This window comes from Ailuropoda melanoleuca, chromosome 2, assembly GCF_002007445.2.
Source record: "Ailuropoda melanoleuca isolate Jingjing chromosome 2, ASM200744v2, whole genome shotgun sequence".
NCBI lineage: Eukaryota > Metazoa > Chordata > Mammalia > Carnivora > Ursidae > Ailuropoda > Ailuropoda melanoleuca.
Genome location: NC_048219.1, coordinates 191,636,290 through 191,661,685, shown reverse-complemented (window position 1 = coordinate 191,661,685; position 25,396 = coordinate 191,636,290). Strand labels below are relative to the sequence as shown.

The 25,396-nt window shown below is 50.5% G+C and overlaps 1 protein-coding gene across 1 annotated transcript; it reads left to right on the top strand.

The window, feature by feature from the left end:
* The first annotated feature begins 1,612 nt into the window (after window positions 1–1,612).
* NPPC (natriuretic peptide C) lies at window positions 1,613–6,362 on the top strand. The gene is made up of 3 exons (XM_011223357.3): window positions 1,613–1,833; window positions 2,295–2,605; window positions 6,040–6,362. Exons 1-2 carry the CDS (start codon window positions 1,744–1,746, stop codon window positions 2,583–2,585), a joined length of 381 nt encoding a protein of 126 aa, XP_011221659.1. The 5' UTR covers window positions 1,613–1,743; the 3' UTR covers window positions 2,586–2,605; window positions 6,040–6,362.
* The last annotated feature ends 19,034 nt before the right edge of the window (window positions 6,363–25,396 follow it).

Sequence of the window (25,396 nt, the reverse complement as noted above, 5' to 3'; positions counted from 1 at the left end):
TGGTGAATCAACTCACCAGAACTCCCAAAGGATGCCCTGTCAATGTCTGAATCCTGTTCCAGGCTCAGAAATTCTGCTACCCCAAACTCAGACCTCCATGCAGGTTATTTCCTATACAAAGGGACCTTGGGCTCTGTGGGTCTGCAGTGCCAGGTGGGAAGGAGAGAGCCTGAAGGGACAGCAGTGCCATTGCCTCTTGCATCTAGGCCCAGGCCCAGCTGTGGGAGCTCTTGAACTGGCCCCTGATTCCCCCTGCCCTTCTTGACGGCCACTGCCCTATGTCCCGGGCACAGCTTCCTTTCCCTGAGAAAACTCACCCAGGCACCTGCATCTGGCTGTGGTCTGCGTGCCCAGGCACCACCACCATGCCCCTGTTCTGGCTCTCCAGCAGAGTCCTGCTGGGTGGCAGTGGGATCATACATGTCTGTAGCTCACTCAATTCTTGAGGGGCCAGGCTCTCTGCCTCCGCCGTCCCTCCCGAAGGGGCTCCTCAGAGCCCAAGGCACCAAGACCCCTGCCCCGGGAGAGGGAGTTGTGAGCAGCAGCTATAGGTGACTTCATCCTGACAGCTTCAACACAGATCTACGGCTGGAAAAAACGAAGGCAACCGCCTGTCACAGCTCATGGAAGCCATGAGCCACTGGGCTCGAGGCTGGGTAAAGCTCCCTCCCCAGCCTGTGCAGGTGCATAGGACGCCGCAGCGAACATCCTCGCGCAGCGGTTCCTCGCGTGGGTGCAGACAGGCTCAGGCGTGCACCCGTGAGTGCCTTGGGCGACCTTGGGCGGCTCTGTGCGGCGGACCCAGGCTAAGCGCGAACTTGGAGCCACGGTGACAGGTACAGGTACAGGTACAGGATGCTATCGCACACCCGCACGGGCACCAGTATGTCGGGACTGCCCTCTTAGCCCATCTCGTTCGCGTTTCACTCTCAAACACACCCGCAGGCGAAAAGCTTGCACTCTCCGGTGTAGGACTTGCGCTCCCCCCTGCGGCCCCGGGCAAACCTCGCTCTCTCTGAGCCTCCCGCCCAGACCTCCGCCCCATCCTCTGCCTCCCTAACTAAAAGATGTTGGTGCGATCTGAGCTCCAGAGTAGGTGAAAGGTGGAGCCGCAGTACCACGCCTTCGCCTGTCTGGTGCCCAGGGAAGAGTTTGGCAACAAGACAGATTGGCGTGGATTTCGGGGTGGGCCAACTTTCCGGCTGTGCGGCTTTGGGCAAGTGACTTAGTTCCTCTGGGCCTGTCTTTGCACCTGCAAAGAGGGAAACTGATCCCTTCTAGGGAGAGCGCGTGTGTTGAGGTCCAAGCGTGTGTGCAGGGCACCGGGAGCACCAACGCTTGGCATGCCTGGCACGCGCTCGCTGCAAATGGAGTTCCCTGTGCGCGCCGCTTTGCAGCCGCGAGGGCAGCGGGAGAGAGCTGGCGGAGTCGCGGGATCCCTCCGGGGTGGGATGTAGGTGGGGGCAGTGGGGGAGCCCCCGCGGCCCCCTCCGAGCCCTCGGCGCGCGTGCCATTGGCCGGGGCGGCGGGATGGGCGGGAGGATGACATCAGCGGCAGGTTGGATTATAAAGGCGCGAGCGGAGCGGCGGGCTCAGAGCGCACCCAGCCGGCGCCGCGCAGCACTGGGACTCGCGCCCACATCGCAGCCCGGCCAGCCTGCTCCGCGCTCGCCTGCCTGTCTGCCCGCCGGCCCCGTGCGCCCTCGCCGCCACCGGTCTGCGCCCCTCGACCCCACCGGCACCATGCACCTCTCCCAGCTGCTGGCCTGCGCCCTGCTGCTCACGCTACTCTCGCTGCGGCCCTCCGAAGCCAAGCCCGGGGCGCCGCCGAAGGTGGGTGCTGTTGCATGGACATCGGGACTGTGAGGGGCCAGGGGAGGGCTGGGGGGCCTAGGAGGATGCGGCGCACAAGAGGGAGCAGAGGGCGGGAAGGCGGCCCTCTTCTCCGAGATGTGCACAGGTGAGAGCCGGGAGCCCTCGAAATCTACTCGGGAGGTCTACGTCCCCAGCCTCGGGAGAACGTCGACAGATGCTCAGCCCCTGCCCCTGTGTGGCCAGCCCGGCAGGGGGCTAAGGAAGGGAGGGCAAGGGGCTCCCCGAAGGAGCGGACAACGGCGGATGCGTGGCAGGTGGATGCAGGGCCGAGCTGTCCGGCATCTGTGGGGATGCACTCGGGGCTCCGAAGGGACAAATCGCGCTGGCGGGCGCGTCGGGCTGGAGCATCAGGGGTCCCGCAAAGTACCTCGCGCTACCGCCCAGCGTCCCTTCACCTGCCCGCCCTTTCCCTCGGACAGGTCCCGCGAACTCCGCCGGGGGAGGAGCTGGCCGAGCCCCAGGCTGCGGGCGGCGGTCAGAAAAAGGGCGACAAAACTCCCGGGGGCGGCGGCGCCAACCTCAAGGGTGACCGGTCGCGACTGCTCCGCGACCTGCGCGTGGACACCAAGTCTCGGGCCTCGTGGGCCCGCCTTCTGCATGAGCACCCCAACGCGCGCAAATACAAAGGAGGCAACAAGAAGGGCTTGTCCAAGGGCTGCTTCGGCCTCAAGCTGGACCGGATCGGCTCCATGAGCGGCTTGGGATGTTAGTGCGGCGACCCCTGGCGGCGGTGAGTACCACCAACCCTGGCCTCCCGGAGCTCGTGCACACCTAGCTCCCCCGCGGCGCCCGCAAGAACCCTGCCTGAACCCCCCGCCCGCAGGCTGGTTCCTCTCTGATTCCCCCGCGCTGGGATCGTTCCGCCTCCCAGCCGACATTTGGAGGAGAGCCAGGAGATCCCAGCACGAGAACGAGTGTGTGTGCGAGGCATTTGCCCCCAACCCCATTTATCGTCCCATTTTACAGACAACAAAAGTGAGGGATAAAGCGGGCAGGGAACTTTGGCAAGGTCAGAAATGGCTCAACACGGATGAACCCACCTAGCTTCCTTTAGAGAAGCAGAGACAACTTGGTGGGGTCCTGCCCACTCCTGGACCATAAGCAAACCAGCAGAACTGGTCCCAGTTCGCCATTTGAGGATATCAAGGGGATGATGGTGGGTTTGTGGGAGCAGAGAAGGAAGAGCATACACACAAGCAGAGGGTAAGTTTATCTACCAGCCTCTGGTATCACGGTGGTCAGGCATTAGGTAGCCCAGAGGTCGGGGCTGCTTCCCAGGACTAAGCTGGACATACTTGGAGAAATACCTGCCCCTTCCACAATAGAGACAATAGCCCTCTGTCGGGGCATCACCAGGATGCTCTTCTGCCCCAGAGCTTTCTGATTCTTATTCCTTCCCCTAAACCATGGCTGTGAGCAAACTGGTCTGTCCAGGGTCCTGACGCTGCTTGCTGCCTGTGTGACATCAGGATGGCACCTCAGTGTTTGTGGCACTATTTCAGGGCAGGGGAAAAGACTAAAATAAATCTTATTTTTTTTTGCTGCAACCTGGACCTCAACATGTCCCAAACTAAGCTCCTCACCATCTCCCCACCTCCATCATGCCCGGGACCCCCGTTTCTGGCGTGGTCTCCTCACCCTCTACCAGGGCTGGAAACCCCTGTGCTGCCTTCAGCCCCTGCCAGGTGCTGTGTCCTGGCAGTGTTGCAAAGATCCCCTCTGCCTCCCCCCGCCCCCCACTCCTGTCATTGGTGCTGCCCATCAGTTCTCACCGGGAAACAGAGCCCGTCTCTGAAACTGACATTCAAGTGCTTTAGGATCTGACCCTTTTTGGTTTCCAGCCTTTCCCTGCAGCCTGGCTGCTGCCATTCTGGGTCACACAGCCTGTCCGTCCCACTCCGAGACCACAGGGAGGCGGCTTTCTTACCCAAGAAGCCTTGCCAGCTTGTTGTCCCCCAGAGGGCAGCGAGAGCGCCCCTCTTCAAAGCTCCCCAGCACATTCCCCAAGCCTTTTTGACAGCGAAGAACACTTTTTCACCTGAGCCATAGTCGCTTGGGAACCTATCGAGCTCCTCCAGATTAACTCGTGAGCAACGTGAGGGCCAAGTGCTAGCCTAAGGTGATCTGGAACCCATGGCTCCCCCAAAGAGGCTCTTAAAAATGTTTGTCAATGACCAGAGAAACATGACCCCCTCCCCAGCTTAGGGGCACTCCTCTCCCACCCACCCTGGGCTTGAGCAGACTTTCACCTCTGTGCGGCCAGACTTGACTGTGTGCCCCCCCCCCCATTTCTGCAGGGGCTTTGTTTGTCTGACATCTTGACTCGCCCCTGCCGAGGAAGAGGTGATTCTGGCACATAGGGCCTGGCCTTTAGTAGTTTCCATTGTCGTGGCTTTGCTTTCTTCTGTCCTGTCTAAACAATGAAGAGATGGGGAGCCACAGGCCTCACATTTTCAGTTCACGCTGTGATTTANCCCCATTTCTGCAGGGGCTTTGTTTGTCTGACATCTTGACTCGCCCCTGCCGAGGAAGAGGTGATTCTGGCACATAGGGCCTGGCCTTTAGTAGTTTCCATTGTCGTGGCTTTGCTTTCTTCTGTCCTGTCTAAACAATGAAGAGATGGGGAGCCACAGGCCTCACATTTTCAGTTCACGCTGTGATTTAAGCACCGACCTCAAACTTCAGAATCTAAACAAATGTTATTCAACGGGTTAGCAGGAGACAAGATGAGGAAGGGGGCCTGGAAAGTGTCTGGCATGAACGTCTCCCTAAGCTCCTTGTTCTCGGGTGTGGCCATCTGAGGGTACCAGGTGATGGTCCGGCAGGAGGGAGGTGCTAGGCAAGCGGCCAGATTGCTAGGACGTCTCAACGCCTCTGACTAGGGACGTTTGTTGACCTCCCCAAAGTTCTTTCCTTTAGCTGAACAGCCACCTCCAACACCTTCACCTTCTTAGCACCCCCCTCACGCCACAGCTGTCGCCAGAAGACAGCGTCTGCTTCCTGCGCAGATGATCAGGGTAGCTCATTGTCTCAGCTTCAAAGAGAAGACAGCTTAGATTTTTCACATGAATGAAAACTTGTCCCAGCCCTGGCCACTTCTTCACTGGGGAGTTGACTTTGGCTCTAAGCAGCCACCATAATGACTGTCGCCGATGGTTACAGTCTTGATTATAAAATCCTAATGACAGAGATGGGGTGTGGCCGGTGCCTGAATGAACACCTTGCCCATGAGCCCCAGGGACATCACAGATATCTATCGTCTGTTTAAACACATGGGACAGCCAGAGACGGGAGTTGAGGGACAGTTCATCAAGGCCCTGGGTCCCTCTGCATGTGCTGTCCTCTGGAAGGGCACCACACCGTCTCATGAGGACTCCTTCCTCGGGCCCCAGAGCACCCACATGCCCATTAGCAGAGAGCTGGTGAAGCCCTCATCAAAGGACTCTTTTAACTCTTAACCCAGCAAACCCAGTGTGACCATCCCTTGCCCCAGGGCTGGCGTGAGACCCCGCTTCCTCTGCGTCTGAAGGGACCCTTCCTGAGGTGCAGCAAGCTGGAGAAGGAAGTGCTATTTAATGAGGGGCAGCTGTGACCCAGACACTCCACCAATGCCCAACGTGTGGCCCCGTGCTGAATTTAAAAGGCCCTGGGAGGTGGCTATTATCCCATTTTATGGGTGAGGAAAGCGATACTCACAGCTTTCCAGGGCCATCCAGGAAGTGAATGTCAGAGCTGGGATTGGAGCCCAGAACCCCCAACTCCTCGCCTGTTTGTCTCCCCCTTCCCTCTGCTGTCACGCAGACACGGGAAGCCGAGGCAAGCGCCTCACTGAGGGTCTGTGTCCTGGCAAAAAAGGGAGAAGGGCATTTCCACTCTCCTTTCCTCCCTGTGCCTCACCCAGGGCCAAGGGCCAGGCCTGCAGGGAGACTGAGGGGGAGGAGGGCTGGCAGACATTCTGGTCCCACCTGTGCTGGGGTGGGAAGTGCCAAGGACATAGCAGGAGGTGAGGTGAGGGCCAGAGAGGGGCCCCATTCCCGCTCCAGGACGGCCTTGTCAGGGCTGCTTGGCCCAGGTGGGACGCTGCTTCACGCTGCTGTGGAAAAGGGACTGTCCTGCAGGCTGGGCTGTCTCAGCTAAGTGTCCCATGTCCCCTCTGTGTTTCAGGATCGGGAACTTCTCCGTTTTGCTGAGGTCACTCTTGGTCATCAGCCTCACAGCATCTGGAAGCATCTCCAACGCAATGTGGCTTTGACATTTCTTTTTTTTTTTTTTCTGGTACTGGGAATACACAACACCAGCTGTTTTATTATTATTTGGGAAGGGGGGTATGATTTTATTGTTTGGTTTTTTTGAAAATGAAAAATAAAAAGTTATATATTATATATATTATATACATGCAACACACACCTACACGAACATGACGACAAGGGACGGTTTTTAAGAGACTGACAAAACCAGCTGTAAAACATTGCTGTTTGTAAATTCATGTCATGCATAAATGTATTTATGTTGTAAAGCTATTTATATTGTTTATAAAGAGATATTTATAAAAATTTTATTTATGTAACTAAATGAAAGAAGTCAATCATTGTAATGATTTTGTCTTAACTAGTGGAAAAATTAAAAAAGAAGTCATTCCATGAACATCTTGAAAACTCTCTTATTTACTTACCGCATTTATTTTTTAGATATTAGTCTGAGGAAGAGGGGGAATGTGAAGACAAGGCTTTTGCCTTTCTTCTCTCCAGCTGTAGGTTGAACCAGGTTCCCAATTCTGGATTTGTTTGTATCCGAATCCCCGGGGGGATCTTGGGGCGCCTGGGTGGCTCAGTCGGTTAAGCATCTGCCTTCAACTCAGGTCATGATTTCAGGGTCCTGGGATTGAGTCCTGCATCGGACTCCTTTCTCAGTGGGGAGTCTGCTTCTCCCCCTCTCTCTGTCCCCCACACGCTCATGCTCTCTCTCTCTTCTCCTTCTATCTCAAATAAATAAATAAAATCTTAAAAAAAAATATCCTAGGGCTCTTGCTATAAGACTCCTGCCCCCACCAACAGACTAAATCTGACTCTTTTCGGGCGGGACAGGACTCTCCACGTGCATTTTGTCTCCGGTGAATCTGACCAGTTCAGAGCCTTTCACAGCTGGGAAGTCAGATGCTGCGAATTAAATTGAAATGGAATTTAGCTGACTGAGGGTCCTCTAATTCTACTCCATCTTCTCTCTGTTATTAGAGGAGGGAAAGAACTAGAAACTTCCCTTCTGTTTGGGGAGATTTAGGTTTCTGTGTAGCTTGCAGGATTGGTCAGGTTACCTTGTGATCTTAGCGCACAAACGCATACAGTGGGCCGTGTTGTCTCAGAGTGAATGTCATGGTCAGCAGGGACCGAGGCCGAGGACCTCAGGGAGAACGAGGCGGTATTAGCTTCCATGTTTGCACACTGGGCTGTGTTTTGCCAGGGCTTGTGGTGTGTCTCTTCACTTGAAGCTGCTAACAGTTATGATTCCTATGCTCCAGGGAGCCTGAATGTGACATTATGAATATTTAGAATCTCTTTGCCTGAAACCTGCAAGAAAATCAAATAACTCTTGAGATAATCTCACCACATCCTTGGCATAGCGACTCCTTGCGTCTGTGCCCTGTCCCCTGTTTGGTTGAAAGCAGGAACAAAAAGAGCCTTTCGGGCTGGTTATATCAGCTGGGCACGACCCTGCTCGGGGGAATTGGGACAGTGTGGCCCTGAGGTCACGGGTCGGTGAGCCTGGCTGAGTTTTCCAGGGAAAACCGGCACATGGGGGAGGTGAGGTGGCCAGCGCACCCAGACTTTCTGCAGGCATCTGAGCTCTATGGCCTTTCTTCCCTGCAGCTGCAAGTTCTCAGACCAACCCAGTGACCTTGCCCAGGTGAGAAAACTGCTTTTAAGACAGGTTCCAGCTGGGGAAGGTTAGGGCCCTTCCCACCCACCCCACCCCCAACTTCCACCACTGCCCCTGGGGGCGGCTAGTCCAGTGCGTGGCTATCTTCCTTGGTCTCACCCCACCTCTGTGGCTCAGAACTCGGGTGCCTATGTCAATGAGGGTGAGGGGTTGCAGCACTCAGGCCTCACCAGTGCCTCAGTTCACTGTGCTGTCTGCAGACCCCATGCAGACGGGTCTGGCAGAAGTAGGGGGAACAAGAAGGCAATGGATACACTATGGGCTTTGCTGGTGACGAGGCAGGCACATGTCCCCTAAGCCCAAAGGCTCAAGGGGGGAGAATTCTGGGATTCAGGGAGTCGTCCAGCTGAAGGTTTTCCCCGTGGACAGGATCTGGGGTGCCGGCAACTCTCCAGCCCAAGTACGCATGCTATCCTGCCAAGTAGCTCTCGCCCCATGAATTAGTCCGCAAATAACATGCATGACTCTGTTGTCAGCTTCAGTCCCCACCAGGTGAAGCCAGTCCGTCAGTCTGTTGGCTTAGGATGCTGCTAGAGAGCCAGTCCTCTATGGATATCCAAACCTGAGGTCCTATGGCTGCTTCCTCAGCGGTCACAAGGACATGTCATCCTGGCAGGAATTTCTGCTGAAAAGCTGGGAAGGATAGACAAATATTCCATAAATCATGGGACAAGTTTTGAAACCCTCAGAGATTTCTCCAGGTGGTATTACCCAAGAGCTTCCAATCCTCTGGTCCGGGCCTTGGTCCCCCATCTCCACAACCACCTCACCTGCAAAGCCACCTGGGGACCCGACAGTGCAGTCCCATGCAGGGAGACCACGACAGCCAGGACCCCCTGGGAGGACTGGCTCCAGAGAGGTACCAACCCTGCACCTACCATGGAGGTGATAGGAGCTCTAGGGAGGCCGAGCTCCAGGTCCTCGGCCAGGCCCGGGTTTCCAGGAGACTACCTCCCGCCATTCCACACACCCAAGACGTGGGAGGTCCTCCGTGACAGCCATGACCCCAAAGGGGTGTTCCAAAATGGGCTGCACAGGAGCAGGGGGTCTCTGGGGGTGATCAGAGAGGCGACAATGTCTGGACAGGCTCAGAGCCTGGAAAGGGACAGACTGAGGAGCCCCCTCTCTTAGGGACCACGTAAGTGGGGAGGGTCCCATCAGAAAAGGAATTTGACTCAGACGGTTCACATGAAGAGGCTTTACGGAAGGGACTACTCACAGAGGTGTAGACAGGTGCCACCGACGAGCCAGGGGGTGGCCAGTGACTCCCCTGGGATGAAGGGAGTCACCCTGAGTTGGAGCTGGGTAGAGGCGTTGTCCTACAGGAGCTGGGCCATGGTGCAGGACATGTCACCAAAACAGGGAGAAATACCAGAACCTCTCTCCCCTCCTTCCTCCCTCTCTTGCTGGTGCCTCATGGGCATGACGCTGAGGCTGGGAGGTGTTTCTCTCTCTGTCCCCTTAGTAAGGTCCGTCCATGCTGACTCTTCCCGATTCTGGCATTACATCGTGTGTCAGTCACTTCAGAGTGCTGTGAGTGTGGGTCCTCACCTACACCTTCCTGGACGTGTGGCCGTCTCCAAGAGCAGCTTTGGGCCAGGCGCTATTTGCCAGCAAAGTACATTCAGATTTGCCAGGGGCAGGAGCTTATCTACTTCACCAATGGTCTTCCCTTTTTCATGGTACCAGGACACAGGCTCTTAGTTAATTCCACTATAGTAATGTTATTTATACTGGTTTCCTTAACAATTCCCTGTACCTCTTGCAAATTTGTAATTGAACATTTATTTCTGAGTATGGCTGGGTTCATAGACCCAAATTTTGGTATATGGCATTCTGACTTTTATCTTCTCCATAGTCTGTTGACTTGATTTTTTTCTAAGATTTTATTTACTTACTTATTTATTCATTTATTTGAGAGAGAGCGAGAGTGAGAGAGTGCAAGCAGGAGGGGAGCAGCAGAAGGAGAGAGAAAAGCAGCTCCTCACTGAGCAGGGAGCCTGATGCAGGACTCGATTCCAGGACCCTGGGGTCATGACCTGAGCCGAAGGCAGATGCTCAACCAACAGAGCCACCCAGGTGCCCGACTTAGTTGTTTTTTTTTCCTGAGAATTCCAAGTGGGATTTAATTTTTCCTTAATTTATATTAATTTTAGTTTTACTGAGGTTAGTCTCAGTGCTTATACACTTTCTGCTTTATTAAATTATTCATTCCTATGTTGTAATCGATTTTGTAAAAGTTCATGGATACTTTAAAAATAAGATGAATACATTTGCACTGTTCAAAATTCTGTAAGCATTTAATCCATTTTGCGTTTTATGTTACTATGCTCAAATCTTCCGGCCCTCTATTGATTCACTGAAGACTAATCATGATGTTGGGAAAATGCACTGTAATTTGTTTTTTTCTATTTATCCTTATATTTTAATAATTATATAGTTGCTACTTAGGACATAAAGATTCAGTATTAATATATGTATTAGGATATGTGAGGTCATGCTGTGGTAACCATCTACCCCCAAATTTCAGTGGCTTAAAATAAAGATTTATTTCTTGCTTGTACAAAGCCTACTGTGGGTCTGGGCAGCCCCCCAGGGCAGCTCCTTACCAAACAAAGGCTGAGCGTTGCATCTCCCAATCTAAGCAGGTTTGCTCCATTGGAAGGGGGGTCCAGAAGCGGCGTGCTAGGAGGTCGCACATCAAGGGCTTCCACCAGGAGGTGACACAGGAGACTTACACTCACATTTAACCAGCCAAAACATGTCACGCAGCCATGCCTTACTTTGAAGACCCTCCCTCATGCCTGAAAATGGGGGAAGCCCACCCCGGAAACAGCAACCATGTCTAGCTGCCACTTAAGAACTTCCTACATCGCGTGCCCTGTACTTCCTGGCACTTCCTGTACTTTTTTATCTGATATGAACATTATCAGTCCTACTTTATTTTTATTTGTGCTTGCTGCCTTTGCCCAAACTTGGATTCTTCCCTTTGCTGTGTATTTTTTTATTTAAGCGTGTTTATCAAGTTTTAGATTAAAATATATATAATTTGAGACATTTTAGAATTTAATAAGGAAAAGAGATTGTTCACATTTGCCGTCATTATTGCTTATTCTTGGGCCAACTTCGTCTGAATTTTGACTTTGTGTTTTTAATGTTCCTTAATTTTTTTTGTTGTTCCTTTACGTTTAATTTTTTTTCTGTAGACTGTTTTGCTTGCTTTTATCTTCTGCAACGATTTGGAAAGTAGACATCCTGTTTTTTATTCTGTTAGTGGTTCCATTTATTTTTTCATGAAAATTATTAAACCCACATTTATCAAAATCAAAATCACGAGCAATAACTGCAGGCTCCTTCACAAGAGACACAAAGAATTTGGCCCATTTGCTTTTGCCGGGTCTCCTCCGTGCTTTCTGGGTCCCATTAACATAATCTGAGGGCACTCTCCTCAACTGGACCATTAAAACCACCCAAACATCCTCTCTCCGAAATGCCTTCAGCTTTCTGTTTGTTGCCTCATTGCAATCAGATATTCCGACCTTCATTCCTAACCCTCTATCCCAAATGGGGTCCCACTGCACACTACCTCCTTCCCGGGGCTGGCTTCCCTGCCTACTGCCTGTCCGTCTCTATGGGGGAGGGGGGCGGGGGAGCTCCAGCAGGTTTGGGGTTTTGATTTCAGCCCCAGGGTATGGTATGGTACGTGTGTGTGTACGGGAGGTGTGTATGTATGTTGGGGGGGTGTATGGTATGGTGTGTGTATGTATGTTGGGGGGTGTACAGTGTGTGCGCGTGGTCTGTATTGTGTATATGTGTGTGTGCGGTGTGCGTGCGTGCGTGCGGGCGGGCGGGCGGTTTGGGGACTGCGCACCACACCGGGCAGTACAGGGTGCGCTTCCTGCCCCGCGTCTGCCAAGCCCTCCCCTGCCTGAGCGCGGCGTTCCCGAGAGGGACGCGCAGCTGCCGCGCCTCGCTCCTCTGGCGGCAGAACGGCAGATCCGGGGCTGGACAGATTTGTCATCTCCCGGGCTGGCCGGCTCTCCAAGGTCTCTCTCGGAGGCCTTCACCCCCTCTGTTTAATCTGCGGGGGAGCCCCGTGAGGCCTTGGGATGTGAACAGGACAAAACAAGGTTCCAGGTGTCCCGTGGGTACGGTTGAGCAGGGTCGGAGGAGGCGCCCCACGCCTGGATGGACACCAGGGGGCGCCACAGCTCCGGACCGATCAAGGGCTCCCAGCGGACGGAGGCAGACGGGGCCGAGAGTGCGGGCCAGAAAGGCAGGGGAGCACGTGCGAACTGGGGCACGGACCCCGGGCGTGGGTGCTCAGGGTGAGATGGGGGGACCCAGGCTGCGCCTTGTGCCCTGAGCCCTGGGAAGCCCTACACGACTCCCTTTTCTGGCTTGTGCTCCAGTCAGTTGGTCTGGGTGCTCGGTTCACACATTCTGGGGGCTCTTTTTATTTTCTGTACTTCTGATTGAACTTGCGTTGTATGCAGTGAGGAGCTGGTATGTCTATGTATGTAGTATAAGTGCGTATAGACGTATGCATGTATGTAGACGTGTGCACAGGTACACACACACACTCGTAGCAGCGTTATTCATAACAACCAAAAAGTAGAAACAACCCCAATGTCCATCAGCAGGTGAACGCATATGTAAAAATGGCTTATCCGTAGAGAGGAATATTCATCCATAAAGGAAGTACCGACACATGCTTACAACATAAATGAAACTTAAAAACGTAAAGCTGTAAGTAAAAGAAGCCAGCCACAAAAGGTCACGTATTATATCGTTCTATCTACGTGAAAAGTTCCAGAACAGGCACGTCTATAGGGACAGAAAGTACATTCTGAGTGGTTGTTGAGGGCTGCAGTGGGAGCAGGAGGGGATATAGGGAGGGACTGTTAACGGGTATCCGATTTCTTTTTGGGGTTAGGAAAACAGTCTCAAACTGGTTGTGATGGTGGTTTACAACCCGAATAGACGGAAAACCATGAATTTGTACACTTTCGATGGGTAAAGTGGATGGTATGTGAACTAGATCTCAGTAAGTTTGTTATTTAAAAAACAAGAAGGTTATTTCAAAAGGGAAAAGGATTTCAAAAACCTTAAGAAAGAAAACTCTTAGAATAAATCAGGCACCCAGAACCCAGCCCTGTGCTTGGCTGGCCCTCCCACGGAGTGGATCTCCCAAGGTGCATGCAGAGCTGAGCCCCAGCCCAGGGGTCGGGTGGCCAGGCCCCCTGCCTGGCCCCAGCCGGGGGGCTCAGACGGTGACACCACACACCCTCCTCCAGAAAAAGGGACCAATCCTAGTCCTGCCTTGTGGGGCGGCTCCAAGGACGCAGGACATGATACAAGTCAGGATCCTCGCTCTGTGCCTGGTCAGCGGGAGCGCCATGGTTATGAGGGGACAAGGGGACAAGGTGCACACATGTTCCAGCCTGCTTGAGATTCTCTCTCCGTCTCCCTCTGCCCCTCACCCCCATTACTCTCTCTCAAATAATAAATAGATAAATCTTAAGAAAAAAAGAGTCCATTTCCTGATTTCTCTCTCTTCTTTTCTTTCCTTTTTTTTTTTTTTTTGTTTGTTTCTTAAATTCCTGCATCCTTGCAGCCGCCGCACAGATCTTGGGATCTGTGTGGTTAAACCCGTATCTTTGGCTCTCTGAACCTCAGGTTTTTATCTGCAAAGCGGAGATAGTATCTAATTCAGAGGGTTATGGAGGGGATTGGATGCCCTAATGATGCCTTCACTGTCGGCACAGTTAAAAATAGATGGTAGGAAGAACAGTAAATGTGCAGAGGCTGCTGTGCCACAGTGCATCAAATGCAGGGGGAACAGGAAGTCTTTGCTAGGTTATAATTATTCCAACCAAAAACATATTTCATAAAAACAGAATTTTATTTTATTCTATTTTTTAAAGATTTTATTTATTTATTTATTTGAGACAGAGAGAGAGCAGGAGAAGTGGGGAGCTGCAGAGAGAGAAGGAGAAGCAGACTCCCCGCTGAGCAGGGAGCCCAACTCAGGGCTCCATCCCAGGACCCTGAGATCAGGACCTGAGCGGAAGGCAGATGCTTCACCGGCTGAGCCACCCAGGTGCCCCTAGACACAGATTTTAAAGAAGAGACCTGAAATCATCCAGGTACAGAGGTGTTAAGTCATCTAATGCAGAAGCAAATGCTATCAACCCTACCTTCCAGGAACGTCCTGGGTCTGACCCGCCCTTGCCGGTCTTCTGCTCCCAGCCTGCTTAAGCCATCTGCATCTCACACCTGGACAAACAGCAAACACTCCTCGTGGGCCTCCGTACGTGCCTGCTCTTCCTCCCCCTCTTCTCTGTGCGAGCCCAAGTGAGCACACCCACCTCAGGACTTTGCACTTACTGCCCCCTCGGTCTGGATCAGCCTGTGCCCCACTGTCCTCGTAGTGCATTCACTTAGATCTCTGCTCAAATGCCCACTCCTCAGCCAGGCCTTCCCTGACCATCTTCTCCGGGATCCCTTCCCACTTTACTGCCCTGTGCTTACCCTCTTACCTGCTTTGTTTTTCCTCTGACATTTATATTATGTGCTTCTTTGTTCAGTGCCTGCCTTCCCCACTAAAATGTAAATTCCACAGGGGCAGGATTTTGTCTTGTTTACACCGAAAGTCCAGTGTCTAGACTCTAAAACACGATAAGTGCTCAATAAATATTTGTCAAATGAATAAATCATCACGTTTACAGCCAAATTCTGGGTAACTGCTCGGTAACAAGCAAGTTTAAAAAATGTATAAGTTAATGGAAGTGACTTTTAGCCAGTTCAGAAAATGCAATCTGTCTTTTAAAATGTAGCCGTATACAAACTGCAGTGAGCTATCACCTCATACCTGTCAGAATGGCTGGAATCAGCCGCACAAGAAGCACAGGTGTTGGTGAGGATGTGGAGGAAAAGCAAGCCTCTTGCACCGTTGGTGGGGATGCAAACTGGTGCAGCCACGGTGGGGAACAGTATGGAGGGTCCTCCAAAAATTAAAACTAGAACTACCCTATGATCCAGTAGTCACATGACTGGGTATTTACCCCCAAAATACAAAACACTAATTCAAAGGGCTACACGTGCCCCTATGTTTATTGGGTATTATCTACAATAGCCAAACTATGGAGCAAGTGTGCATGGACTGATGGATAGATAAAGAAGATGTGGCGTGTACTTCCAGTGGAATATTACCCAGCCATGAGAAGGAACGAAGTCTTGCCATTTGCAACAACATGGATGGAGCTAGAGAGTATCATGCTGAGCGAAATCAGTCAGTCAGAGAAAGACAAGCACCATATGATTTCACTCATATATGGAATTTAAGAAACAAAAAAAAAGGCAAGGGAAAAAATAAGAGAGAGCAAAATCAAGACATGGATTCTTGGGGCGCCTGGGTGGCACGGCGGTTAAGCGTCTGCCTTCGGCTCAGGGCGTGATCCCGGAGTTACGGGATCGAGCCCCATATCAGGCTCCTCCGCTATGAGCCTGCTTCTTCCTCTCCCACTCCCCCTGCTTGTGTTCCCTCTCTCGCTGGCTGTCTCTATCTCTGTCGCATAAATAAATAAAATCTTTAAAAAAAAAAGACATGGACTCTTTTAAGATTTATTTATTTACTATTTGAGAGAGAGAGAGCAATGGGGTGGGGGTGCAGAGGGAGAGAGAGACAGAGAGAGAGTCTCAAGCAGGCTCCATGCTTAGCTTGGAGCCCAACACAGGGCTCGATCACACAACCCTGAGATCATGACTTCAGTTGAAATCAAGAATCGGACCGACTGAGCCACCCAGGCACTCCAACAGACTCTTAATTATAGAAAACAAACTGATGGTTACCAGAGGGGTGAGGAAGGGGGGATGGGTGACAGGTGATGGGGATTAATATAACACTGTATGTTAACTAACTGGAATTAAAATTAAAACTTTAAATAAATAAAATGTACCTCCTATTAAAATCCCTGCAAAGCCCAGCAAAACAACCTGGGCCTATCATACTGAACTGCACCCCGGAGGAGCGGCCTGGGTGTGTCAGGAAGGGGTCTGAGGGCTTTCCGGAGTGCTCAAAGAAACCACTGAGGTCTGAATTGCTCTCAGAAAAGGAAACTCAGGGCCACAAAGAAGGAAGTCCAATGCTCTAGGGAGGCAGCAGAAAGCTGGATCCACGGAGTCATTCCTGGGCCCTGGGCTGCCGCTGCTTCTTTTTTCTTTTTTAGAGAGAGAGAGAGCATGAGTGTAGGGGCCGGTGGAGGGCCGGGTGCAGTCAGAGGGAGAGGGACAGAGAGAATCTTAGGCAGGCTCCACGTTCAGCACAGAGCCCGACACGGGACTCAATCTCATAACCCGAGATCATGACCGGAGCCAAAATCAAGAGTCCGACCCTTAACTGACTGAGACACCACGCAGCCCTGGGCCCCTGTGCTTCTATGGGAAGTTCCTCAAGAAGACCCTCCGCGCACCACCAAGAGAGCCTTTCCTGCCTGAAGTGTGCTGTTCTGAAGGCAAATTCAAAGGCCCTTTGGTGCAAAGTTGCAGTCAAACACTGTGTTTGAAGGCGGGGGGGCAGGGAGAAGAAAATAATTGGATCTGTTATGTTTCATTTTTTTAAACAAACAATGAGATGATGGCTACATTTGTCAAAATTCATTGAGCTATCAAACACTCCCAATGAGTACACATATATAAATGGTACCTCAGTACAATCGATTGGAAAATGACCAAAAAAGAGGAAACCAGAGGGCGGGGAGAGAGGAGTCACTGGTGACAGCCAGACTCTCACTCAGCCCAGGGGGACCTGCCCCCGGAGGTAGGAAGTCGGGGCCTGCAGGAGAAGCAGAAGGAGGGGAAGGGCCACAGCAAAGCTTTTTATAGAATATAAGCTGTTATTAGGAGGTAATCTTTGCTGCTGACCCCAATACTTTCACGTTTCTTTGTGTTCCAAACAAAACAAGCGCAAAATCAAATGAGTTCCACCACCACCAGAACACACTGGGTCCTCAGTGAAGCAAGGATAGAACGACAGTACAGTTTGGTCTAAACATGGTGACATTTAAGGTTAGCCAGCAATTCCCAACATAGTGACAGTCATTCTTTATTCCAAAAAAAAAAAAAAAAGCCTGGGGAGGTCTTAAGATCCTTAATATCCTTGCTAGTCTTTGGGAAACTAAACTAAAAGCTGCCAAGGGGGAACCACAGCCCACTGGTGCCCTCTGGTGGGAAAGTGGTAGGACTGCATGGGCTTGCAAAAGTCACAGGGAGCCATTCCCGGACTATAGAGCTCACCCCACCCCCAGTTTCTAATGTGTACCTGGGTGGGGCCTGAGAATATGCATTTCTAACCAGTTCCCAGGTACCACTGCCTCGGGACTGCTGTTCCTGGGGCCACACTGAGAATCACCGGTTTAGGTTTACCCAACTCCTGGCGCCCGTCATACTCAAATGCATGCTAGGAAATCAGTTAAACCCAGCATTTTCCTACATCTCAACAACAGTTTATGGGTGACTTTTTTGTTGGTTTTCCCCAATTTTTGCAATAAGGTTATAACTTCTGTGTTTGTTTTTAGCAAAACAAAAAGACCTAAAGCACTTCAGGCTTGTCGGAGAAGCGTTACAACGTCCTTCCAAGAGACAGACACAGACCACTCTTGCGAAGTTGAACTGGGCGCCTCAGAGCTTGGGCCTCTCTTTGTCCTTTTTTTTTTTTTTTTAATGTTTTTTCATTATATTATGTTAGTCATCATACAGTACATCCCTGTCTTTGTCTTTTTAATCACATTTCGTCAAAGGCCCCACCAGGAGGGCTGTGCCCTAACCTGCAGTGCCGGCTTCCCAAACGCGGGTTGGAGCCCTGGAGCGGCCAGCTTGTCCCTCCAAGGCTGGTGCTCTCACCCTCTGCCTGGGGACTCCAGACCCCTCTTCTCTTGCCACCCTAGGCCCTTGCTCTCAGCTTCTCCCCCTGCTCCTCCAAGAGCTCTTGAGACCTGGGCTCACCCCCACCCTGTTTGTCTGCTGGTGGGTCAGATTTGGGGCTGCGGGTAAGGAGATTCTTGGCTCCCATTGGCTTTGCAGAAAGGAGACCTCCTGACACCTCGGGCTGTGGGGGCGGGGGTGGGGGCGTAGAATCAGCATTAACAAGGTCACAGGGACTTTCTCTGCATCAAGTCTCTGTCTCTTTCTAAGGGTCAGCCACTTTCTCTCAGGCCTGCTAGAACCATGAGCTTGGCAGTTCCCACACCTCTCACCTCCCTGCATTACCATCAGAAAGGAACTGGGGGCTGGGAGGGGGGCACAAAAGCCCAGGGATGGACCCCAGTTGGCCTAGCTGGGGTCAAGAACCCACCTCAGGCCAGTTGCCTGTGGCCAGAGTTCAGGGCTCTTGTGATGGGTACCCCATCCCCATAAGGACCACTTGGATTGGTTGGCTTGGGGCAGAATTCGCCCTCCCAAAGGAGGCTGGGCAAAGTGAGTGTCCCAGCACCTGGGTGGCCTGGGGTACAATTCTCCTTGCTTCCCAGGGCTGGAGCTTGCCATGGCCAGGCTGCCTCGGTGGCTGGCTCTCCTCTGGCTGCAGCAGACATAAGCCATCCGGGCTCTGCACATGGCTGCCTGCCCCTTCCTGCAGTGGGTGGGGGCATGGGAGAAGGGGCAGTGACTCTTGAGTGCTCCAACCCACATGACCAGAAGGAAGGTACTAGTGGAGAGGGGACTATCCTCCCCTGGAGGATGGAGCTACTGGAGGGTCTCAAGGTGGCCGAATGACAGAACTGGTTCTAATCCCCCAGCTTCCTCACCAGGGGACCATGGACATTCTCTCACCTTCCACTGAGACTGGGGAGGGGAGGGTACTCCTGTTCTGGCGGTTGCCCAGGAAGTGGGCCTCTCGCTGACGAGGGCTGGGCCCTGACCAGGGCAGGGAAGATCTCTGGGCCTCTAAGTGGCTAGTCCATAGAGGTGCATGCACCTGCTGGGGGCCCTACCTCAGCTGCCCCAGCCCCACACTGACATGCTGTTCTCGATTCCAGCAGTGAGCTTTCCCTCCCAGAAGCTTGGAAGTTCCGGCCTCCTCCCCAGACAGAAGGAGTCTGCCAGGCAGCCCTGCCCATGTGGCCCAGCAACCTCCACCAGCTGAAAGTCTTCCTATACACATGGTGCTCACCCACAGATACCTTGCAGGGGCCCAGGGACCCACGAGACAACCCCCCAGGGTGCTGGAGAGCACATCAAGAGGCCAGGGCTGACCTTGTCCACAGCCTGCATGCCCCTCACATGTCCTGGAAAACCTACATTCTCCCCTCAGGCCGGCTTGGGCCCCCACTAGGTCTGGCCCTGCCTGCCCCCAGGTCTCTGCTCGGAAGAGCTCTGGACTCGCCTCAGAGCAGCACCCACACTAAGGGACGTTACCCACAGGCCCTCACTGAGGTGTGTGTCTCAAATGCAATTGGCTGCATTTGGAGACAGGTGGCGGTGGTTATAGACAGTGCCAGACTCTCCCATCATTTCTGGATTTGCTCAGCACCTACCCGTGTATGGGAGGCAGAATAATGACCCCCTTCACGAAGCCCACATTCTAATTCCAGGACCTGTGAATATGTCACCTTATCCGGCAAAAGAGACCTTGGAGATGTGATCACATCTCAAGGGTACAGACCTCGAGATGGAGAAATGATTCTGGATTATATGGTGGGCCCAATGTGTATTATATATGTTGATCCAATGTCAACACAAGGGTCCTTAAAAATGGAGGAGGGAGGCAGATGAGTCCCTCTGAGGAAGATGTGACTACAGGAGAAACGCACAGAGGGGCGCCTGGGGGGCTCAGTCAGTTGAGCTTTGACTCTCGGTCTCAGCTCAAGTCTTGATCTCAGGATCAAGTTTGAGCCCCACACTGGGCTCCATGCTGGGTGTGGAGCCTACTTAAAAAAAAAAAAAGGAGGAGGAGGAGGAAGAGGAGGAGGAGGAGATGAAGAAGAAGGAAAGGCACAGAGATGCACATTGCAGGCTTTGAAGGTGGAAGAAGGGGCCATGAATCAAGGAAAATGTGGGCACTTCTAGAAGCTGGAAAATTCAGGAAACAGATTTTCCCCTGAAGTCTCCAGAAGGGAATGCTGCCCTGCCAGCACTTTGATTCGAGCCCAATGAACCCCATGTTGGACTTCTAACCTACAGAATTGTATGATAAATGTGTGTGGTTTTAAGCCACAAAGTTTCGGTAACTCGTCACAGCTGCAAGAGAAAACTAATATGGCATGACGGCCTGGCCGGTCAAGAGAGAACATTTCAGAGCTGCCATAGGATTTTGAAATTTTTCTAACAGCTTTATTGAGTTGAGATATAACTCACCTATCAGGCAATTCTCCATTTAAAGTACCCAATTCACCCTAGAATTTTAAGGGTTTACAGCCTCAACCTCTGGAAAAAACCCACCATTAGCAAACTCCAAGGACCTCTCCAGAGGCTTCTGTAAAACACTGTGCATCCTATCAGTGGTTCTTAAACCAACGACTGCTATCGAGTAGCTCATCCTTGCGCAGTTGCGCTTCCTGACTCCGAGGTTCAAGCTCAGGTGAAAGGAAGTGCACTTGGTCTTGGTCTCACAGCTGGCAGCGGAAGCCCTCTGGGGAGAGGAGCTGTCTTTGTGCAGAAAAACACCTTGACATGTTGGGGGAAAGGTGAGCTGGGAGAACATGGAAGGTGACAGGCGCTCCATCGTCAGAGCTGGCTGAGTTGTTCCATCTGAGATGAGGAGGGAGAGGATGGAGAGAGGGGGACAGAGAAGCTGGGGGCGGGGGGAGACCAGCTCAGTGGCAAGGACCCAAGAGTCGTCGATGCCAGCAAAGGAGGAAGAGGGACAGTGACACAAGCAGTTTTTTGCTGAGAACTCAAATCCTCCTCCTTGTGGGTGGCCTTCGGGGGGCTAGGGGTAAGGAAGGGCCTGGGCTGCACCCTTCCACCCCAGCTTGCAGAGCAGGGCCCATGCTCAGCAGTGGCTTGGGGAAAGCAGGCATGTTAGACGTGGCAGACATAGAGTGCACGACCCCTCGGGCGTGGAACGGACCCCGAGCTGAGCGTTCATCAAGTCCGAGGAGCCGAGAGGCAGCCCCCCACTGACGCGCACACGCCAAGCTCATGCGGACTTGTATATGGCATGGAAAGCTTTGTCACATTCTTGCTGTGTCACCCAGCTTTTTGCCTTACTTGAGCCAGTAATTAGTGTTCATTTCAAAAAAAAAATAGGATGTTTTCAATCACCAAGTAACTAGCGTCCTCCTGGCTTCCTTCCTTGCCCCCAGGCTGTGGACAGATGTTGGGGTCCCCAGCCCCTCATATGTATTCTCCTCCGTGTGATCCCTGAGACCCCCCAGGGCCGGGGTATGATGGGGGTTGACCGACACCACTCTGGGAGCTTGGAGAGCACGTCCTGCAGCAGCCAGCTGGGGGCACGGAGGCCCAGAGGCAGGAAGGCAGGAGCGGAGTCTGGAGCTCTGGCCGGCCCCTCCTTGAGCCAGCAGAGCCCACCCGGGCAGGCCTCCGTCTGGGGCACATACATGACCACACCCCCAGAGTGAGCTGGCCCAGGAGGCCCCGAGTTGTTCTGAGGCCAATCTCCCAGAAGCCCTACAACTAAGGTCCTCTGTTTCCCTCAGGGATTCTCCAAGGGATTGCTCAGATTTTTTCTTTTAACTGTTGAAACAAGGGGTTCTGATTATAGTCCCTTTGCACAGACCATTGTCACGTTCCCTCACTTGAGATCAGCGTGTTCTTGCGTTGTCCCTTCCTAAATACAAACTCAGGCCCAGCCACAGGTGTCCCTTCCTTTGCTTCTAAGGTGAGTGACTCTGTCAATGAGTCCAAGGAGGCTTTCTGGAAACTTCTTAAGAATAAAAGGAACAAAATATAAACTTAGGCTCTAACAGGGCACCCTGACATTCCTATAATTCTAAGTTTATTTTCAGACAAAGGTGGTGAACATCCTTGGGTACTCTAAACTGCGATGTGTGTTTATTAAATTATCTGCCTTTATGCTATTTGGATCATTTAAAACGTTAGCAGCACAGTCATGCATTTTATCCTTAAACTAGGACAAACATTACTTTATCATACATTCAAAATAAATTTAGAGCCTGAGCTCTACACAGAGAGTGATTTTTGCCTGTCATGCCCGTCCCTGCATCCTCAGCGTGGAGAAAATGCCTGTCGCATAGTACGCCCTCAATACATATTTGTTAACGGAGTCAATTAACTAATTAACTGATCTTTTTTTACAAATTTTAAAAATACCTGGAAACCTCTTTGGTGTTACAGCTCACAGCGTCCTTGCAATACTAAAGAAGAATATAATGCAGTCATTTTCACCTTCTTTTTAAGATATCTCATCTATCAATCGTGCCTCCCCTTGAGTGGATTTAATGTTTTATTAAGAAACAAGATTGGAGGGGCGCCTGGGTGGCACAGTGGTTGAGCGTCTGCCTTCGGCTCAGGGCGTGGTCCTGGCATTGTGGGATCGAGCCCCACATCAGGCTCCTCCGCTATGAGCCTGCTTCTTCCTCTCCCACTCCCCCTGCTTGTGTTCCCTCTCTCGCTGGCTGTCTCTATCTCTGTCAAATAAATAAATAAAATCTTTAAAAAAAAAAAAAAGAAACAAGATTGGAGATCCCTATGGCATTAAATGTATCTTGCCTGAAATGAGAGCATAATACATTTGCACTAATAATTCTGAAACTTTTGAACTGATGGAAATTCATTAGAAGAAAAGCTAACCATATTGGCTCTAAGAAAGCCATGATGTAATAAAAATTCAGGGGTGCCCAGCTGGCTCAGTGGGAAGAGCACGCAACTCTTGATCTCGGGGTCATGAGTTTGAGCCCCACGTTGGGTGTAGAGATTACTTAAATAAATTTTTTTTAAATTCCAGAAAACCACAAGTTAACACCTGATTTTACCACTTACTATGTCTGTGACATCGAGATAGAAATTTCGCTGAACCTAGGACTCCCGATTTGTAAAATTAGTATAACACCTCACCCTCCTACTTCCAAGAGTTGCCATGAAGATCAATACGCATGACAGCATATTATAAAACACCATCAAAACTAAGCCGTCCTAAACAATGCGCACGTCTGATTACACACACCCAAAATGAGTATTTTAAAAAGTCAGATAGCTAAACTAGAGTTAATCAGATAATTAATTATCATTTGTATCTCCTTGAACCCCACTGCTTATGTTTATTGGCCATTTGAATTTCTACCTCAGTGAATGATCTTTTCTTACTCTGCCTATAATTTTTCTCTTGGGTGTTTGCTTACTAACTGATTTTCAGTAGCTTTTTATCTAGTTAGCATATTTACTCCTTATCTGTCATGTATGTTACAATTACTTTTTCCCAGATTATTTTATTTGCCAGGTGGACATTTTACATTTTTATGTAGGTCAAGTTTATCAATTGTTTATTTTAGATATAGATAGTTAGATAGATAGAGGTATATAAAGAAATATATATATATATAGAGAGAGAGAGAGAGAGAGGTATGTAAACATATATGTAAGCATTGGCTTTTGATCAGTGCTTAAAGAGAGCTTTCCAACTTTATGATTATAAAATATTTTACCTATATTTTTCTTCTCTGATTGATTTTTTTTAAGGGAGGGAGGGGGTGTGGGGAGGGGCAGAGGGAGAGAGAATCTTAAATAGTGGGTTCCAAGCCCAGCATGGAGCCCGATGCCGGCTCTGTCTCATGACCCTGAGATCAAGACCTGAGCTGAAATCAAGAGTCAGATGCTTGGAGCACCTGGTGGCTCAGGCGGTTAAGCATCTGCCTTCGGCTCAGGTTGTGATCTCGGGGTTCTGGGGCTGAGCCCCTGCACCAGGCTCCCCACTCAGCAGGGAGTCTGCTTCTCCCTCTCCCTCTGCGGCTCCTCCTGCTTGTGCTCTCTCAAATAAATAAATAAAATCTTTAGAAAAAGAGATGCTTAACTGACTGAGCCACCCAGGTGCCCCGACAGATTTTTATATTTAATTATTCGATCCATCTGTCATTTATTTCAGCATAAGATAGACAGTGGAGAATCTAATCATTTCCCCCCAATGATAAGCCAGTTGCCCCAAGGTCATTTATTGGCTACCCTGTACCCTCTAGACTGATCTTAAATGCCTTTTTTTTTTTCAGCTACTAAACTCCCACCCAAACTTGCGGTCAGATCTGGACTGTGTTCTGTTTTGCTCATCAGTCTACTTATGTCTATACCAGCATGGCACAGCTTTGGTTACCATAGGCTCAGTAAAGGGGCCTTTATAGGGGGTGAGTCTAAGACATCGTACTGAGTGAAAGAAGCTAGACATAGAAGAGAACAGTCTGTAAGATTCCACTTCGAAGAAATCATAGGGCAGGTGAAACTAAACTATTGTGACAGAAAACCAATCAGTGGTTGCCTCCATCAAGCCTGGCATCGGGGAGTGGATTTGGGAAGTCAGCCCTAAAGGGGCATACGGGACATTCTGTGGAGATGTTCCATATTTTGGCAGGGATGGCAGTTACAAGAGTGTATACATTTGTCAGAACATATCTAATTGTAACTTAAAGTGCATTAATTATATCATATGTAAATTATACCTCATCTAAAAATACCTAATAAAGCAAGTCTCCTTCTCATTTCATTCTTGTTTCCAAAAATTGCCTTTCTGGGTGGCTCAGTCGTTAAGCATCTGCCTTCGGCTCAGGGTGTGATCCCAGAGTCCTGGGATCAAGCCCCACATTAGGCTCCTCCACTGGGAGCCTGCTTCTTCCTCTCCCACTCCCCCTGCCTGTGTTCCCTCTCTCGCTGGCTGTCTCTCTCTCTGTTAAATAAATAAATAAAATATTTTTTTAAATTGCCTTTCTGTGCCTTATATTATTATTCTTCCAGATGAATTTTAGAATACCTTTATAAAAAATTTTTTTTAAATTTCATCAGACTCATGATAGGAATTGTGTTTAATGTATTCATTAATTTGGGGTACAACTGATATTTCCATATTATTAAGACTTTCCATCTCTTCACTTATTCAAGCCTTCTTTGGTAAACTGCTGTCATTTTGGTGAAAGTATGCCATACACATGTTTTATGAATTTATTTTAGGATACATTTTATACGTGGTTGCTATTGTTTAAGGGTTCTTTAAAAAATCATATTTCTGAACTCATTTCTGATATATGAAGAGGCTCTTGATTTTTGTTTATTTACCTTGTATCTGGACACGTTGCGTACGTTTCTTATTGTTTTAATGCTCTGTTAAGCTGATGTTACTTTTTAGGTGGATAATCATATTATTTGGACATTTCATGGTTTGTCTTTTATTTTTCCATTTACCCTCAACTTTCTGTTTCTTACCAAATTTAATCATCTGAAGCATCTAGAGCTTTTGAATAGTTGCTATGATACTGGGTATTTCTGTTTTGTTCTTGATTTAATGAGGTTGCCTCTGTTTTTCCTTGAAGTACAACGTTTGTTGTTGGTTTCTGGTAAATATTTTCAACCATGCTAAGGAATCATATGCCTGTTTTTAGAATTCTGAGCATTTTGGTCAGAAATGGAT